The 17,613-nt window shown below is 43.5% G+C and overlaps 1 protein-coding gene across 2 annotated transcripts in view; it reads left to right on the top strand.

The window, feature by feature from the left end:
- The window catches only part of CEP170B (centrosomal protein 170B), a 415,026-nt gene extending 397,858 nt beyond the window's left edge, over positions 1 to 17,168 (top strand). For both annotated transcript variants that reach the window (XM_086937908.1, XM_086937909.1), the window contains exon 19: positions 13,706 to 17,168. In XM_086937908.1, the coding sequence (XP_086794034.1) occupies positions 13,706 to 13,938 (233 nt within the window). In that variant the 3' untranslated portion in view covers positions 13,939 to 17,168. The remainder of the gene's footprint in view (positions 1 to 13,705) is intronic.
- The last annotated feature ends 445 nt before the right edge of the window (positions 17,169 to 17,613 follow it).

Consider the following 17,613-nt stretch of genomic DNA (forward strand, 5'->3'; position numbering starts at 1 on the left):
CCTATGCCTCCAAGGTGGGAGCTGCGTGTATGTAGGGCCACCAGGTGATGCTTTGCAGGGGGCAATCCTCCCATACAGTAGTGGGCAGTGGCGTCCAGCAGAACGTCAGGGGCGCCCCCCCTCTCAAGTTCTGATTTCACGCTAAGTAGCGCTCATTTATCCCAGCATTAAAAAATAAAAAAACACCCAGTCACAGACGGGGGGTGGGGGGGGGGGGGGGGGGACAATAGAAATACAGCCTTGACCATTACAGGGACTGATTGATGCAAAATGCAGCCTTCCATCACATTAGAAACTTTTAACTAGCTGCTAGCCAGTAAAGTTGCAGGAGCCTTTTATTTCTCATATACTGTCAAAGCATCCGAAATAACATCAACGATGACATGGTTGATGACTTTACATAACAATAATCTATCAGTCAGGATTTGTAATGTGCGTCTAATCACCCGATAGTGTATGCAGGCACCTGCAGGCCCCGTAGACTTATTGAAACAACCAGGTCTTGAGGGCCATTCAGAATTGTGGAAGTGAGGTGATGGTCCGGAGGTGCATGAGGAGGCTGTTCTTGGTCTTTACTGTGATGTGGGAGAAGGAGCATCCTCGACTTCTGCTTCAGTAGATGCTGGGAGTATGGGCAAGTGAAAGGAATGCGGAGCATATTCTTCTTGATGGCTGGTGGAAGTTCAGGTGGTGGTTAATTATGGCGGGCCTTGGTTGTGTAGATCCATGTGTGCGTGGATCAACAGCTTGAATTGCCATCTCTTCTGTATGGGGAGCCAGTGAAGTTTCCTGAGGTGGGGTGTGATGTGGGTTCATCGGGGAAGGCCGAGGATGAGTCTGGCTTCGGCCTTATGTATGGTCTGAAGTCTCTGTAGAATGTGTGCAGCGATTCCTACTTGGAGGGCATTGGCATAGTCCAGTCAGTTGGTAATGAGGGCTTGTGTCACAGTGCGTCTTGTATGTAGTGGTAGCCACTTAAAGATCTTCCATAGCATGCGTAGAGTGAGGAACCAGGTGCAGGGCTTTGACCTGTGATTTCATGGTGAGCTTGTCGTCAATGGTGATTCTGTGGTTTCTGGCGTGTTTGGAGGGAGTGGGTGTGGATCCTAGGTCTGATGGCCACCAGGAGTCGTTATTGTTGCTGCTGTTGCCAAAGAGCAGTACTTCTGTCTTGTCTGTGTTCAGCTGCAAGCAGTTGTTGTTCATCCAGCCAGCAACATTTGTCATGCATCTATGGAAGTTGGTTCTGGTGGTGTGGGGTGGGGGAGGGATCGTCGGTGAGTGAGAGGATGAGTTGGGAGTCATCTGCATAGGAAAGTATGTTGAGACTGAGGGATCGGACGATGTAGGCCAGTGGGGTCATACATTCATTGAAAAGCATAACGCTGAGGGATGAGCCCTGGGAGACACTGACACCGCAGATGATCTTCTTGGATTCAGAGGTGGAAAGGTGGGAGGTGGAACATCTGGGTTCTTCTGGTGAGTAAAGAGGTGACCCATCTGATTGCATCCCCTTGGATGCCAATGTGGTGGAGATACTGTGTTGAATGCTGCCGAGAGGTCGAGGAGGATCAAAGCTGCGGTTTCCCCTCGGTCAAGAAGGCTTCGGATATCGTTGGTGGCTGCGATCAGGGAAGTTTTGGTGCTGTGATTGCTGCAAGCGGGATTGGGAGGCGTCAAGTAGTTAGTTCTGCTCCAGGTGTGTCATGAGTTGATTATTGATGATCTTTGCCAGTACCTTCGCTGGGAATGGAAGCATTGAAATTGGCCGGTACTTAATGAGTTTGCTGGGGTCAGCAGAGGTTTGTTTTTTTGGGTAGTGGTCTGACTTTGTGTTCCCAGGGGTCAGGAAATGTTGCAGGGGTGATAGAGGTTTTGGGTAGGGTGGTGAGGTCGTGGCCGATCCTTTAATTTCCTAGGTTGCAGATATGGTCCCGGCATGGATCTGTGATGGGGATGTTCCACATGGTCAGTGTGTGGTTTGTGTCGGTTACGGTTGTGAAGTATCTGTTGAGGAAGTGCATAGGTTTTCACCATTTACTCTCCTACTGTTTGCTGTCTCATTTCGCTGGTCTGAGTTATTGGGTGTACCAACTGGCCTTTTTGGAGGATTTTCTCTGGATGTTGCTCTTGATAGGGACGATGCTGTCTGCGTAGCTGGTGATCCTGGCATTGTGGTTTTTCACTCTCTGTTCGAGGTTGGTGGCGGCAGCAGGGTTGGGATGTTGAGGGCTTTCACCCAGCTGGTCCCTGAGATTTTGTTCCATTTCTGGTGGGCGCCGTTGGTCATCTTGGTGGTGGCAGTGGCGGGGCTTGAAATGCTGAAATAGACGATGGAGTGATCAGTCCATGTGTTGTTGGACATGGCTGTATTTGACCCAGTTGCTCGAGGTGAAAATTGGGTCCAGCGCGTGTCCTGCGGTGTGTAGGGTCGTGGGAAATCTGGGTCAATACGAGGCTGCTCATACTGTTGGGAAGATATGCGGTATTTTTGTCATTGAAGTTGTCAGTGTGTAAATGTATGTTGCAAAGGAAGATGTAGTCCTTGGAGTCTAAGGCTTAGGGCACAATGAAGTCTGCGATGGTGTTTCAGAAGCTGGAGTGCGGGCCTGGGGGACTGTATACTAGGGTGCCACTGATGGTTTTGTCGTCTGTATGGAGCTTGAAGTTGATATGTTCAATGGGGGTGTTGGTATTGTCGGTGGTGGTACACTGTATGGTCTCTTTGTGGATGATGGCCGTTCCTCCTCCTTCCGGCTTGTTAGTGCGGTCCTGGTGAGTGATTTTATATCCATTGGCGATCGCTGAGGCAACGTCTGGGGCGGATGTGGTTTTCAGCCAGGTCTCACTGAGGAAGACTTGTCAGGTGCGAGGGTGGCAATGAGGTCCAGGAGATGAAGTCCAGGAATCAGTGGAGTGGTTGCATAGTGAGCATTTGTAAAGAGGGTGCATAAGAGTTGGTATTTTTGTTCAGGTGGTTTCTGTGATGTGTTCGAGGTGGGACTGATCGGTGGGCTAGTGTGTGTGCAGTGACATCAGTTAAACTGCATTTAATAGTTGTTTCCCTACATCTGTTTACCGACAGCGTAAATACAGGCTTGTTTGATTTGATATAAATTTTGTTGACCATGCATACAGCACTACATGGTTTTATGATGCTAAAGGTACAGCAGTCGGAAAATTCAAAAATCATCAGAGATTAGTTCTGTCTTAATGCCTGTGCACAAAAAAATGCAGAATTGTTTGAAGAACCCCAGATAAAGATTATAGTCTTGACTTTCCCACAGCTTAACAGCAAGATCATTCCGACACTTGGGGCCCTAGGAGCCTGCCTCCACAGGGCAAGCGCTTAACTTGGCGGGCTGCGACAAAGTAAGAAGTCTACATGAAGAAGCTTAGAAGTCCCTAAGTGGGAAGGTGTTTTGCCATAAAGGAATGCCCTGGACTGTAAAAAAAAAAAAAAACACAGGATCTTAATTCCCATTCTTTGGTGGCTCTCTGGACATTAATATTTATACCTGATAGAGCCATCTAGCCGCAGATTTCAAAACTTAAAATATCCCCAGGTGTCGAACTGAAACTTGAATTTTTTTGCAGCAGCACCTCTGCGCGCCGAGGGATGGCGCCACACGACCCCGCCCTGACGTCGTCCACGAACGTGAGGTCAGCGAGGTCATACAAGTACCTCCCGGCGCGCTTACGTCAGTTTCCTTCCTTTCCGCGTGCAATGCGGATCCAGAGTGAGCGGTTCCTCTGGCCTGTTTTCAGGCCTCCTTTTCGACGCTTTCCGTCTGGAATAGTGTGCGATGCCTTCGGGCTTTAAAACTTTCCTGTTTGCTGCAGATGTCTGCGACAGACCCTCATCTTATTTGTATGTGGTGTCTGGGACGAGCACCATGACTCCACACACTGCAAAGCCTTCCAACGCCTGAAGCCGAAGTCTCGGCGGGAGCGCCGTATGAAGCTTCTCTCGGCACGGCTGTCCCGGTCGCAGTCGTCTCGTCCCCTGCATCTTCATCGCCGGCAGGTCACTCTACTGTCCGCTTCCTCAGTCAATCGCCCTCTGGGGCAGGGGCTGTCGTTCACCACTTGGTAAGTTGAGGCGCATGTCGCTGAGGTCTTCGACCTCCCTTTCTTCTGTTGTCAGGTGCACTGGTTCCCGGAACATTCCGGACGTGCGCTCCCGACAGTCGCTCCCCCTCTATATGCCCTTTTCGGGTGTGGGGGCAACTCTGGCCCAAATGGAAACATATGCAGGCCTCCCTTGGGTCCTCTCCTGTTCCTGGGACGTCCTCGGGGCCTCCTCTTCTTGTGGGATCCACGACAGACGCGTCGGTGGATTTTCCCCCCGGCGCCAATTGAGCATTTGCCCCCAATGAACATCGGAGATGTGGTGTCATTAGGGCGTAGCCTGGTTGGATCCCCTTCTACAGTCCACATGGAGTCATCGGGGCGCGGCCCAGCTGGGTCCCCCTCTACAACTCACGGCGCCTCTGCTGCGCTGCAAAGCCCCGCTGGACTCCCTGTGGCGTCGCAGGTGGCGGCCGGTGCTCATAGACCCGCCTTGAGCAAACCCCACCCTTCTGGGCAGGCGGCTGCCTGTCCTGAGCTAGGGTGGACGTCATTCCGGCGCCGTAGGCTCGCCTCCACGGCTCCGCCTTCGCTTCTTTCTCCGGAGTCGGAGCCTGTCGTTGTTGAGGTGGAGTTGGTGCCGGAGCGGTGCCGAAAGCTTGCCTCTCCGGCGCCTTCTTCTCCATCTTCGGAAGGGGACCTTGTCGTTGTTTCGGTTCGGTTCATTACTGCGCTCTTTTGGCTTGGCTTTATTGCCCTAAGAGGTGTTCCCTGTTGTTTGGGGTGTGCATACTCCAAGTGGGGTACTTGTATGCTATTATATAGTTTTGCTTAACTCACTTGGACCTAGAGAACCAATGGGATCCTTGCATCCCTTGGTTGTCCTTTGTACGGTGTTCTCTGTTTTTCCCTGGTGCCATCTTCTAAACACCATGGGTTGTCCTGCCTGTTGTCTGTTCCACCTCTTTGGGAGGTTTCATGATCTCCTCTTCTAAGCGGCTCCTGCCTGCCCTTACTGTGCTAGGTATTATCTGGTATGGACATGGTTCTTGCTCCTGTCTAGTTCTGTCTCTACATATTTGTATGTTATACATTTATGTATACATGCCTGTTGCCATGGTATTCCTCTTCCTGCGTAGCCACCTCATTTTGAGGCTGCGAGGTCTGGACCTATGTCTCCATGTGTAGGGAAGTTTTTCGGAGTTGTTTGCGAGTTGCCCATAAGGTTCGTCCTTGCTTCCGCTTACTGGGGTGATTTCCCAATTTGACAACTGCCCCCCTTTTTGGTGTTAGACACTGTACTTGTCTTTTCTGGAGTGTTTGGTCTCAGACTCTGAGACTCTTCCCACAATTCTTTCCAAATTGTCTCCTACTATTGTAAAAGCTACGCCTGGGGGACAGCTCTTCTGCTGGCAGGGGTCCTAGGCTACTACCTGCAAGTCTATCTTGTGGGTTGTTTCTCACATTGGCTTCATACTGCCCTGTCGGGCACTCATGCTTTTTTGTGAACGCCACTCTAAGGTCTCTATGACCGCTTGCCTGCTGCATGTTTCTACCTGCTTCAGCAAGTTTAAAAATTGCTGCTATTTGCACTCATTTTCCCTTTTTGGAATTGGTTGTGCACTTGGCGTGTTTCTTGTCCCGCCTGCTATCCCCAACACATTGCTCGGTTTCTAGCTCTTGCCTTTGGGCTCTTGGCACCGGCTCCTTCAGCCTTCCTTCTATAGGCTAGTCTGTTAGGCTCTGGTTGCATCTCTTCAGGTTCTTATCGACCTTGGGTTGGTGTACTCATTGTGCGCCATTTAGCAGAGTGTGGTCCTTCTTCCTCTCTTTCTCTCTCTCTCTTTCTTTGTTCGAATATCTGGCTCATGCAGTTCTACTGGTTATTTTTATACAGGTATGGTGTAGCGCTATTGTGGCATTTTTTAGGATGTCTACCATCCCGTTATTTCTGCTCTTTTGAGCTGCTTGGGTTGCTGCCTGGCTGTTCTGCCACAGCCTCCCCCAATATCCGTCACTCTGTTGCCGGATCAGGTGCTTGGTGCCTTCTGGTGTTCTATCGCAGACCCACCTCGCCTTTGGGGTACGGCTATGGTATCTATTCTAAGTTAAGGAATCTGCGGGTAGATGTCTCTATCAGATGCGCAAGTTACTTACCTTCGGTAAAATTGTATCTGGTAGAGAAGTTGTCAAGCCGTAGATTCCTCAATGCCCGCCCAGCCTCCCCGTTCTGCGAGGACCTTTACGAGTGGTGTTCTCCACTGGCCTCTTCCGTTGCCATTGGGTTATCTCTCAAGGGAGTTCAGATTGTTGCACCCCCCTGAGTGTATCCATATACAGTTAACTTCTGCTGAGGGGCTTCTTTCCTGTAATATGGTGCCTTTTGATTCATGAGGAGATTAGTTTTCCTCTCCAGTTACCTTCCCTTCCTTCCGTCTTCTCTATTAACTCGGGGTCCTGGTCTCCTCTTGGTCATCCTCTTTGGGGGTTGGTTGTGCTCTGTTTTTAACCTCCGTTATTATAGGGGAAAAGCCAGTCTTTTCGTACCTTCCTATAGTGGACTGTCTTTCTGTGTTCCGTTCTTACTAGATGGCACAGTTCTACATGGAAATATCAATCTATTTCTGTCTGTTGAGATGTTCTTCCCTTGTTGCACTCGGGAAGGGTTTTCGCTTAGCTTGCGGGCTCTTTCTCACAGCTTTCCACTTATATGTTGGCAGTGTCTAATTCGGTCTTTTACGATGGGGTCTTCAACCATCCTCCTTCTTTATTTACAGACTTTTCTTCCCTTCCCATACTTTAATAGTTTTTTGTTGGTGGCTCCACGTTGTGCCATGGGAAAGTTTCTCCGAAGAAAACGGTCGTCAGCATGCCGGGAGGGACTTATATGACCGTGCTGACGTCACGTACGTGGACTATGTCAGGGTGGGGTTATGTGGCGCCGTCCCCCGCGGCACAGAGGTGCTGCTGCAAAAAAATTCCGAATCCAGTCTGATGCTTGGGGATTTCTAAGTTAAGGAATCTGCGGCTAGACAACGTCTCTACCAGATACATCGGTACCAAGGTAAGTAACTCGTACTATTAGGTTTTTGTGATGCACATGGCTACTCAGAAGAGTGTCCCAGCACTATGGTTCAAAAGCCAGATTGAACAGCCAAGTTTTGGTTTTAAGGGTCCGTTCAAAGGCCCTCAGATCAAGGGGAAGAGCATTATAGCTAGATTCAGCGAGATTCAAAAAAGAGCCGCCTGTTTCTTCCTTTTGGTTTTTGGCACTGCAGCCAACAGAGCATTGGAGGATTGCATAGTTCTCGCTGGAAGGTAACGTGCAAGTCTATTAGCCAGGTAGCGAAGACTTATAAAAGGCTCTATGGCCATCACAAGTCCCTTGAAATGAACTCTCTCATGGATTGGCAACCATTGCAATTCCTTAAGGTGCAGACAAATGTTTGTTTTTCCAGAGCCTTAAAAGAAGTCGGGCTGCAGCGTTCTGCTGTAATTGGAGTCTTTTTAAGTTGGAACACTGGGTGACCCCCTGTACAGAGCACTGGTGTAGTCCGTCCGTGAGGTTATATGAGCACAAATTCCTGTATTCTGGCAATGTGAAGGGAGAAGAAGTAGAAACTTTTTTAAGCCTCTAAGAAGGCCAAACCACTCTCCTACCACACTGTCCACCTGGAGGAGAACTTATTGTCGAACTTTACCCCAAGGTTGCGTACAACTGTGACATTCAATAAAGGCTCAAACAACTTCAAGTGAGAACATGTTGGAGACTGAAAAAGGCATCAATGGGAAGAGCAAGGTGCACACTGTTAAAATAGTCCAACAGACAGAGAATGTCTTGGGCCAAAACCTTGATGGAATGCACCTTAGATAGATAAAATTAAAAAACCAAAAGGCAAGGCCTTCGTTGGTAGCCAAAGGTACAAGAGGCTGGAACGGCTTTACTTTCAATAGGACACTCAACTATTTAACCTAGAGTGCTGGGGCAAAGGGAGGTTAGCCAGCAGGGCTGATAAACATGGGTGTCATAAAGGGCCCTCCCACATTGCGTGGTTTCTGCCAATAGCTCGGTTTTATTGCAATCAAACTTACTTAAGGAAATTGTGGTTCCCCCATTACTGGAAGACCTGAAGTCAGTCACTGAGGTCGATTGCTGGCTTTGGAGAATGATCCAGCCAGCTGATCAAATGGGTATTAACTGCATAGGATATAGAAGGTGCTGAAAGATGTCATCAGGGTGGCAAGCAGGAGCATATACCTAACAAAGAGTATGTAATCCCGAAAAGAGCCTTGTGAGGCACCTCGGGAGATGAGGAAGCACCTATAGTAAATGAAGGGAGAAAGAGAGATTTGGGGAGCGGCACTACACAAACTTGAGAGAACCAGTGAAGGACTGATCCAGTATTTTTGGCATCAACTAGCCACCCCAGCAGAATGGAATGGATAAATGCAGCCACAACACCATCGCCCTGAATCATTCTAAGCTCATTGACCACAACAGCCAGTACCCACGCTTGTGTCCCAGCATGGATACCAGTCAGCTTGTCGAAGGTCTAAAATACTGGACTATTCCAAAGAATCTCACAGCTGTTTGGGTGCAGAAGTGTTTTTCCCTACAGGCAGAAAGGGAATGGCATAAATAGCCATATGAGGAATGAGAGTAGTCCCATTCAGTCCTTGCAAAGCAATGTAAGTCACAGAAATTCCCTGGTTACTGCAAGACTGTAAAGTTAGGCGTTAGCTGCTGTTTCGCTTCTAATCCTTAGTCATAACAGTATCCCAAAAAGATATCTCTAGAAAGGAAGGGAACCCTCAGCCACGTCAAATGGAATACTTTTTCATCAAGTCCCTCCTCTCCATCATGTGTTGGTACACTGCAGGCTCAGTAGACACTCTTTGCACAGGAATGGAGTGTGCCAGCACTTGTTTACTCACACCAACATATAGTTAAGTGAAGCCTTCCAGATTAGTAGTGAAGCATGTCAATGCTTCAGTGCTTGTCTGAGATCAGACAATGTTTGCATTTGCTGCACATGTGGTAATGATACGAGTATTAAATTGGGGAAAACGTCTTGGGCCGTCTTAACTTTGTTGGGTGGGACTGGGCTGAACATCTTCCATCAGCAGATGAAACCAGGACACATTGCAGAAGTATAGAATATACTCATATTTATTGATTCTTACATACCAAAATGCCCCTGTGGTCTGGATTTTTTTTTTTAACAAAGTTTCCGTGCCGATAATATGGACAGAGATTCAGGCATCCAAATGTTTTCAAAACATAGCTGCAAAGTGCTTTCAGGCCAGTGTTCATCTGGTATTGTATGCATGGCTTAAATATGAGAGTACAGGAGGTATGTCCTGCAGGTACGATTGGCCAGGCATTGTCTACAATAAACCAGGCTTAGCCTGAGGTCAAGCCCTGCAGGTATAAATAATATCTTAATAGGTATTTGGCACATGGCATGGTCACAGATCATTTTCTCATTGGCGACTGCAGGCACAGATACTGGGCAAGCAAGTTTGATGTCTTGAGCAGTGCACAGGGGATTTAAAGTTATTTAGCTAAACTTGAATAGCAAATTTGTTGAGTTTTATTTTTAGAATTTGTACTACTACGTTCATTTCCTTTCAGCTGAAGTGTTTGTATGTGGTTTGTAAAGTATTTAAAAAGTAGAGCAGTACATATTCTTTGCAATGGATTAATGTCATTGACAAGTACACTGGCACATTTCTGCTTGTAGTCTACACCAGCGGTTCTTAACCTGTGGTCCGGGGACCCTGCTGGTCCCCATCACTACTCAGGGAGTATGCCATTACTTAGAAAATTATATAATATTAATAAATTAATAAAGTATAAAAGAAGCAGAATTAAAAAAATTAAAAACGTTCTGTAATTGTGAAGAAGTTTGAAATTGGAGGCTAAACATTAAGGTGATCTCCTCAGATTGCTTTGTGGGAGCAGTGGAAGTGCATCAAACTTAATATAGTATGGATGATGGGTGGCCTCAATTGAATTTGAGTTTTTTAGATTTGTTTATGAATTAAATAAAATATGTAATAATTTGTGTATTTGTTTGATAAATGCCTATTTCTGTATTTTTGTGTATTGTTTTGCGGTTCATATCATCACAATTGCATAGGTGGTGCGGACCGACTTCCAGTAATACTCTGAAGGGGGGGTAATCCCCGGAGGCCAATGATGAATCAGTGAGGGTCTCTGGATTCCAGTAATGATTAGGTAGAGGTCCACAGAAGACAAAAGGTTAAGAATCACTGCTCTGCACCTAGCCCACAACTTTCACAGTGCCTATTTACTCCAGGGTAACACATATACATGAGTACCATTGAGTTAGTTAACAATACACATCTGTTATTCAGCACCAAGACATCCCTTGGGGTGAACGTGTGCTTTAGAAATGCATATGTTATGTCATATAGAAACTCAGTTTGTTTTTTGTGTGCTGACTTCTAAAGTGCACTGTGTTGACCAATGTGCCTGGAGCAGAGTGGTTGAAGTCGTCATAAAAAGAATTGATGCAAATCTAAATAAAAAATGCATCTAAAGGTACATGGGCCCACAAGAAACAGGTTATTCATTGTGGAGAAACCATTTGCCAATTTCAGTGAGTAGTGCCTCCTAGTTCTGTCCCTGAAAAAACATTTACTCTTGCCCTTGACCGGAGAACATTAACATATAGGTGGAAACCCTAGCTGAAATTGATGGGGTATCCCCACAAACCTACGAGTTTTGTGGGTATACATCTTTTATAGCTGGACCCACCGAAAACTCTTAAAACCCTATCCTCATACTACATTTACTCAATTTGAGAATTGACTATAGACATGGGATTACATTATGAGCAATATCTATTTGTAGGGATAGGTTTTCACCAGTCTGGATTCTGTGAATTGAATATGGGATTTTGCGCTTGCAAAATGTACTAGGGTGCGCCAAAAGTTATACAAATCAGGCCCTGAGTGTAAGAGAAGTAAACACCAGAAAATGTGATACCATTGCAAATAAAACCTTTGTAACAAACAATGTGCGGTTGATTAACCCCTTCGCTTCGGCGGCTATTCCGCCGCAGCGCTAAGGGGGCGGGGTGGCCGCGCGGCGGGCGCATGCTGGAGACGGAACCGCTCCGTCACCAGCTGCGGTTGAGGTGCGCTCATGACGGAGAGGTTCCGTCATGGCCCGCCCCGCTCAATAGAACGCGCTGCGCAGGCGCGGCGGCCGGGCCATGACGGAACCGCTCTGTCATCAGCACAGCGCCACCACGGCTGATGACGGAGCGGTTCCGTCATCAGCATGGAACGAGTTAAAGCCTGATGATTTAATCACACAGTAAAATAAGAAACAGGGAGACACATACCCTAAATAAAAATGTATATTATTTGAAATCAGACAGGAGTTAAGCATCTTCTCAGAATAATGGAATGTCTTGTTCCACCTCATCTCGAATTATAGAGGATTCTGTATGTTCTTGCCCATTTGGAAAATGAAGGTCTTTGAAACCACAATTCTTTGAGTGTAAAATGTTTAACAGTTTCCTTTCACGGTATAACTCTTCCAACTTGTATAAACTCTTTTACTCCAGACAGTTGATTTTGAACGTTATCTGGCTCCTCAGCACTTGCAGGTCAATAGAAGTCAAAATGTCAGCTGCATATCCGAGTTTATGGAGACCAGAATAAGTCTTCACTACATTTTAGACATTTTTAAACGATTCAGTATGGTTGGTTACCCAGTGTAATTCATTTCGGTTATTGGTTGCAAAGGATGCAAAAGTTCACAACTTTTCTTTTCTGGAAATCAACTACTTCATTGTAGCACTTGACTCTCTCAAGGCAGTGAAGCAGAGCAGTCCAAGGCCTACTCAGGGAAGGTGGTGTTGTATAGAGCCCCCAGCTCCTGGTATTTAACAATAACACTCAGTAAATCATTGTCCAGTCATTGCTTTTTCTTATTAAATGGTATAGTACTTTAATTACACACACTACTACATAATACAGATTACATTACAAATCTGTACAAGGGAATACCTTTGGTGACACTTTCATAACACTTTACACCCCTAGTGGGTACTGAACCCTAGAACCGCTGAGGAGCCTGGGATTAAGGCAGAGTCTTCCTTCAGGCAGAGCAGAGCAGTCCTTCCTCTGAATCTTACACAGGTACAGGAATGTTCTGATGAGCGGTTCTGAAGGTGCCACTTTAATCCGTAATGCCAGCCTATGGGTAGGGGATGACCCCTTTGTCTAGCCTTTACCCTTTCTTGGGTCTGGCTCCAAACTGTCAAGGGTAACACAGGGCAGGCAGGTCTACATTTGTCCGTGGCTCGGCAGGCAGCCTTAGAAATCTCCTTAGAAGTCAGAAAGGGGATGGGCAAGCTCTGCGGCAACGCTTTGAAGCTCATAAAAGGCTGAATTTAACCACAAAGACATCCTGCTCCTGAGAGCAACACACTGCCTCACACCCAAGGCCCTTTTGTCCTCATGTGCGGAAGGAATACACAAAACAACACAAGACAGCCCTTGACGGTCATGTGACCAAGTACACTGGCAGAAAGGTACATTTGGTTTAGGCGGAAAAATTAAAACTTTCTAAATATGATATTTTCAGAATAGTAACTTAAAATCCAGCCTCATCATTAAAGAGGATTTAAATTACAATTTGTTTGACTGGAAGAAATATTTCTCAATCTGTTCCCCAACTGAAGTTGTCACTTATTCAGTGTAGTAAGGTAACACAGTGATAGTCTATGGGAGAGCTTGCCTCATAACAGTGAAAAACCACATCAGGGGTCTTTCACTGGCAGGAAATGAACACCAACTTTTTATATACCGTGCACCCCTGCCCCCAGGAGTGGTTGGGGCCATACATAGCGGTGTCCTTTAAGTATTAAAAGGAAGGTTTAGGTCTGGCAAAAGGTTTTTTTTGAAAGGTAAAAAGTTGCAGTGGCAGGCCTGAGACAAGTGATGTAGTGATACTTTAGTGGGTGGCACAATGGGTGCTGCCTCCCACTAGCAACATTTAATTTACAGGGCTTGGATACATGTAGTTTAATTTACTATGGACTAAGTGAATGAAATGTGCCAATTAGGTGTAGGCCTATTTTACCATGTTTTAGGGAGAGAGTGCAAGCTCTTTACCACTCTTTGGCAGGGGTAAATTGCACAGTCCTAAGGCCAGCATAAACCGGGGAATGAAGGCAAAACGTCTGGGAGAATACCATGCCAAGGATGTTTAGTCTAACCAGCAGTATATCAAGAAACCTGTGCCCAGAGTTTTATTTCTTCTTTCACAAGGCTGCTACTTCAACGTTAGGACCAACCAACAGGGTCTCTGCATTTCCATAAATTGGGTTGAATTCCAAGTGTGGGGCTGATTGTACTGGTCACCAATAAAAGGCACACCAGAGGATCAGGGAGCTGCTTGCTAAAGAATGCGTTCTCTGTGGCCCATAGCAACACTTCTTGCCCACAAAGCAAGAAGTCTGACTGACTGTCCAGCTAAAACGTTCTATCCAGGGTGTTAATTGTTTAAAAATGACACATTGTTATACTGTCTTTAATTACATAGCACAAACACCGAGTTAAAAATCTAATCAAATGTATTTTCTTCTTCCAGTTATAAATGCTATTATTGACCCCACTGGACATTTAGAAGTGATTACGAGCAACAAGGGCCCATCTATTTCAACTCAATCTGCAAGTTCTAAAACCAGGACTACAAACCTTTCTGCAGTTGATTCTAATCCTTCTGGACCAACGCGAATTTACACTCAAAAATTGAAGTGTGGCTCTTCTAGCGTAAAAGGATCTAAAATCATTACTGATGAAGAAGAAAGCTATGCGGTCTAGTGTGTATTTGTACATTTATGGTTGTTTGTCTTATTCTGTGGCATTAGTATTCTGAATCATTCAGTGTGCCTATTGTCTGTGTTTGGAGAGAAGGTAGATGTGTAGATTGCTGACATACTGCACAAATTGGATCTCAGCTGTTATGAGTGAATGTTGGAATTGTGTATGCTTTGAAAATAAGACTAGCACTGTGGAGAAGCACACATTGAGCATATTTTGATTTTTTGGGTAAAATATTCTTCATATGTGCCATAATAGCAAAACAGTTTCAAGATATTTATAGATTAACTTGTCTATAGTTTCTCAATACGTCAAGGATGGGTTACATTTTAGCTTCATGAAGGTAGTGTCTCATTTTAACTTGATAGGGCAGTATTTTAATTATTGAAGTCCATGTTGTAACAAACATGCATATGAAAGCATCAGGTGTACTTTTCACCAGAACAAATTGAGCAATACAATTGTTGAACTGTTGCGTTTGAGTAATATCAGTGTTTCTTCAGACATTTATTTCTGATTTAAAAGTATGCATTGTGCCACAAAGCATTTGAAGTTAGCAAACATTGAAAATTACATAATGCAAATAAATACATTTTTCCAAATGTAGGTTTCATAATGTAATTGGATAGTGGACAAGTAGTATTGTCTTCAGGATTATTTTGCCAAACACTGCTGTTTAATTCACAGAACGTTAAAAAATGGAAACAAATGTGTTGAAAAGGATGCCATAATTTTGAGTAACAAGACTTCCTTTATACATAAAGCAGAATTATAAATGCAAGCAAGTCTGATTGGTGGTCTTTATAAACATGCACAATCCAAGCAGTGTTTACAATATGGCCAGAGAAATGATGATGCTGGTATATCATCAAGGGTCTGCATCAGTACATTTTTATTACTTTAATTGTACTTTTGCAAAATGCACTATAACTGATACCTTATTGCTAAACATAACATGTCAAAATCAGTTGTATCAGTTTTATTAAGTGGAGCCTAAAAGTAAATTCAGCTGGTAGTGCCATAAAACTTTCCTAATATTTATTTTGTCACATTGACAAGAAATTTATCTACAGCAATATTGGATGTATTAATGATTTTCACTTGGAAACAATTTCAGACCAACTCTTTATGTGAGTATTGTGCATGAGTATTTAACATATGCTAAAAAACTTTCACATTTCTATTCCTTCAAAGCTAAAGTGGCCAAATGGGCAGAATAGTTTACAGTGAATTCAGAGATTCTTTTTGGGGATGAATGTCCTTAACAATTTTAATCCATCTCTGACCTAAATTACCCCTACCCTTTTTATTATTTTATGGTTAAAAGCTTATATAAGGCCTAATAGATTCATTGAAAACATTTAGAGGAAATATATTCTTTTAAGCCAGGATGAGCCAGGATGTTTCGATTCTAGATCTAATTGCATTTGGCAGTGGCCATGCACATACCATGGATATGGCAACCAATCCTTGAACAAATATTGGTTAATAATAAAGTGTTGGCATTTTCCTTTTTCTAAGTGATGTCAGCTGCTCTGCAGTGGTGTTATGCTAGTGTGGTAAAGCTAAAGGTAAAGTGGGAAGCTTCTTTCCTCACGAGTGTCTGGTGTATAAAAGCTACAGAATGTCGGTTTTGTAATGTTTTTCCCTATTTATTTTGCAAATGCTGTATGCGGTATGATCTGCTGCACCTTATTCTTGTAAAGATCTTTTGTGCTAGTCAGGCTCCTTTAATGTGTATGTTTACAATACAGACTTTCTGCTGATCAGTCTTGTCATTGCAAAGTGACCAAAGTTTGTGTTTCCACGATATCCATGTGTTAGATTACATTTCTTAGTACAAGGGGAATGTAGCATAACCTGAATCCTTTTCTTAGCACTTTTATGTTCTTGAACTCTTCTTTGAAGTCCTTTGAAATCATATAATTTATTTTAGGTTTCTTCGTAAGCCTTGTATTGTAATATATTTAAATAATTGTCTAATATCCCTTCAAGTATGGCCTGAAACTGTTTATAAAAAAAAACAATTTCAGTGGGTTGGGATAGGACCTGCTTAACAATATATTCGTAATAAGTATCTGAAAATAAAAAAATGTCAATGGCATTGAATTGATGAACATTGAGTTAGTTGGTTCAGTTCACTATGGTGAAATAACATACCACCTTCTAAGTGAATTTTTCAACATTTTCTCTATCTTAAATGGAGCAATCATTTTATTTCGAAATATATTTTTTTTAATCCAGAGCATATCTTAACCCCCGTCTTGTTTGAATGGTGATGCAACTTGTGCCCTATGTTTAGGTGACATGAAAACTTATTACTTCATAGTTACCCAATAATTGAGCCAAAGAGCAAATTCCAAGATTGTAGACATGGAGCCATTTGTTTTGTACTGTATGCATTTAAAGAATGTCTGAAAATAACTCAAAAGAATGTTCCAAAATATACAGTCATGGTTTTTCTCGAGGTCATTTTCTTTTTATGTCACTCCTTGCTATAGACATTGAGACAGTGCACTAATCCTTCTAAATGTGTCACTTGAACCTTTTGGTAATCTTACTTTTATTTTGTAATGAAGTGAATGTGCGCACTGGAAGATATCAATGCATGGACTATATTTTGTTCTTTTCTTGGCGGGATCGCCATGTGAGATATTGTAAACCTAAAAGTCACCTTTGTTTCAGAAATATGCTGCAAAACTGTTGTACAAATTAGATGTGGCTGAACATGTATATATATTTTGAGACACTTTTTTTCACAAAACCACAAATTATTTTTAAATTCTATTCAACATAGTAACATAGAAGAATTCATCCTGCTCTCTTTGGGTGTGCTTTGTGTTGAACGGTGCCTATCTTAAAATATGTGGATGTTATGCTGATGATTATGCTGTACAGATTTTTTCACCAGGTCAGGCCATTTGCATGCACCACAAATGCAAATTGATGAGATTGCGGGAAATTAAAAAAAACACATTTATATAACTTGAAATTGATACTGATTGTCATTTTTTCCTTTTTCTGAAATGTTTATATAATTACATTCTTTATTTGAATGATCCTACACCAGGCTTTTCTTATTTTTTCAGTCGTAATTTATTTTATGATGATCAGAGAGCATATCTGTACATTTTGTTCCTAGATTGTATTGTGTATGTTTAAAACTGCTATTTTATTTTATATAATTTGTCTTGAAAATGATTTCAATAAATTGTTCTTTTACCAATGTTTTTCTTTGTTCTATATTTGTGTGTGTTGGTTTAAATTGAGAAAGAACACAGATACTAAGTAAATTCTAGAATCTGTGCTCTTTAGTGAAACTCATTTGGGTAGTACTCATTTATGAAAACTTATATTATTAAAATATATTTGTTATTTTGCTGTGCCAATGTACCACCATCATCATCTTGTTTTGAACATACCCCGCAAGCACCAAGGAACAGAGAAATTCTTTTTTGAAAATATAAATGAATAATGCACACTTCAAATACAGAATTGCTCACAGATTTGACAACAGCATTCTAAACAGGTATTCGCAACACTAATACATTTGCCTATCGCACATGAATAGTGAGACAAAACAATCAAAAATGTCTCTTGGAAGACAGCACAACTTTCAAAAGGAGTGCTTTGTTTATTCAGTGCTTTAATGAAATACAGTATTAAATGTGTGTT

Source organism: Lissotriton vulgaris, chromosome 9, assembly GCF_964263255.1.
Source record: "Lissotriton vulgaris chromosome 9, aLisVul1.2, whole genome shotgun sequence".
Lineage (NCBI taxonomy): Eukaryota > Metazoa > Chordata > Amphibia > Caudata > Salamandridae > Lissotriton > Lissotriton vulgaris.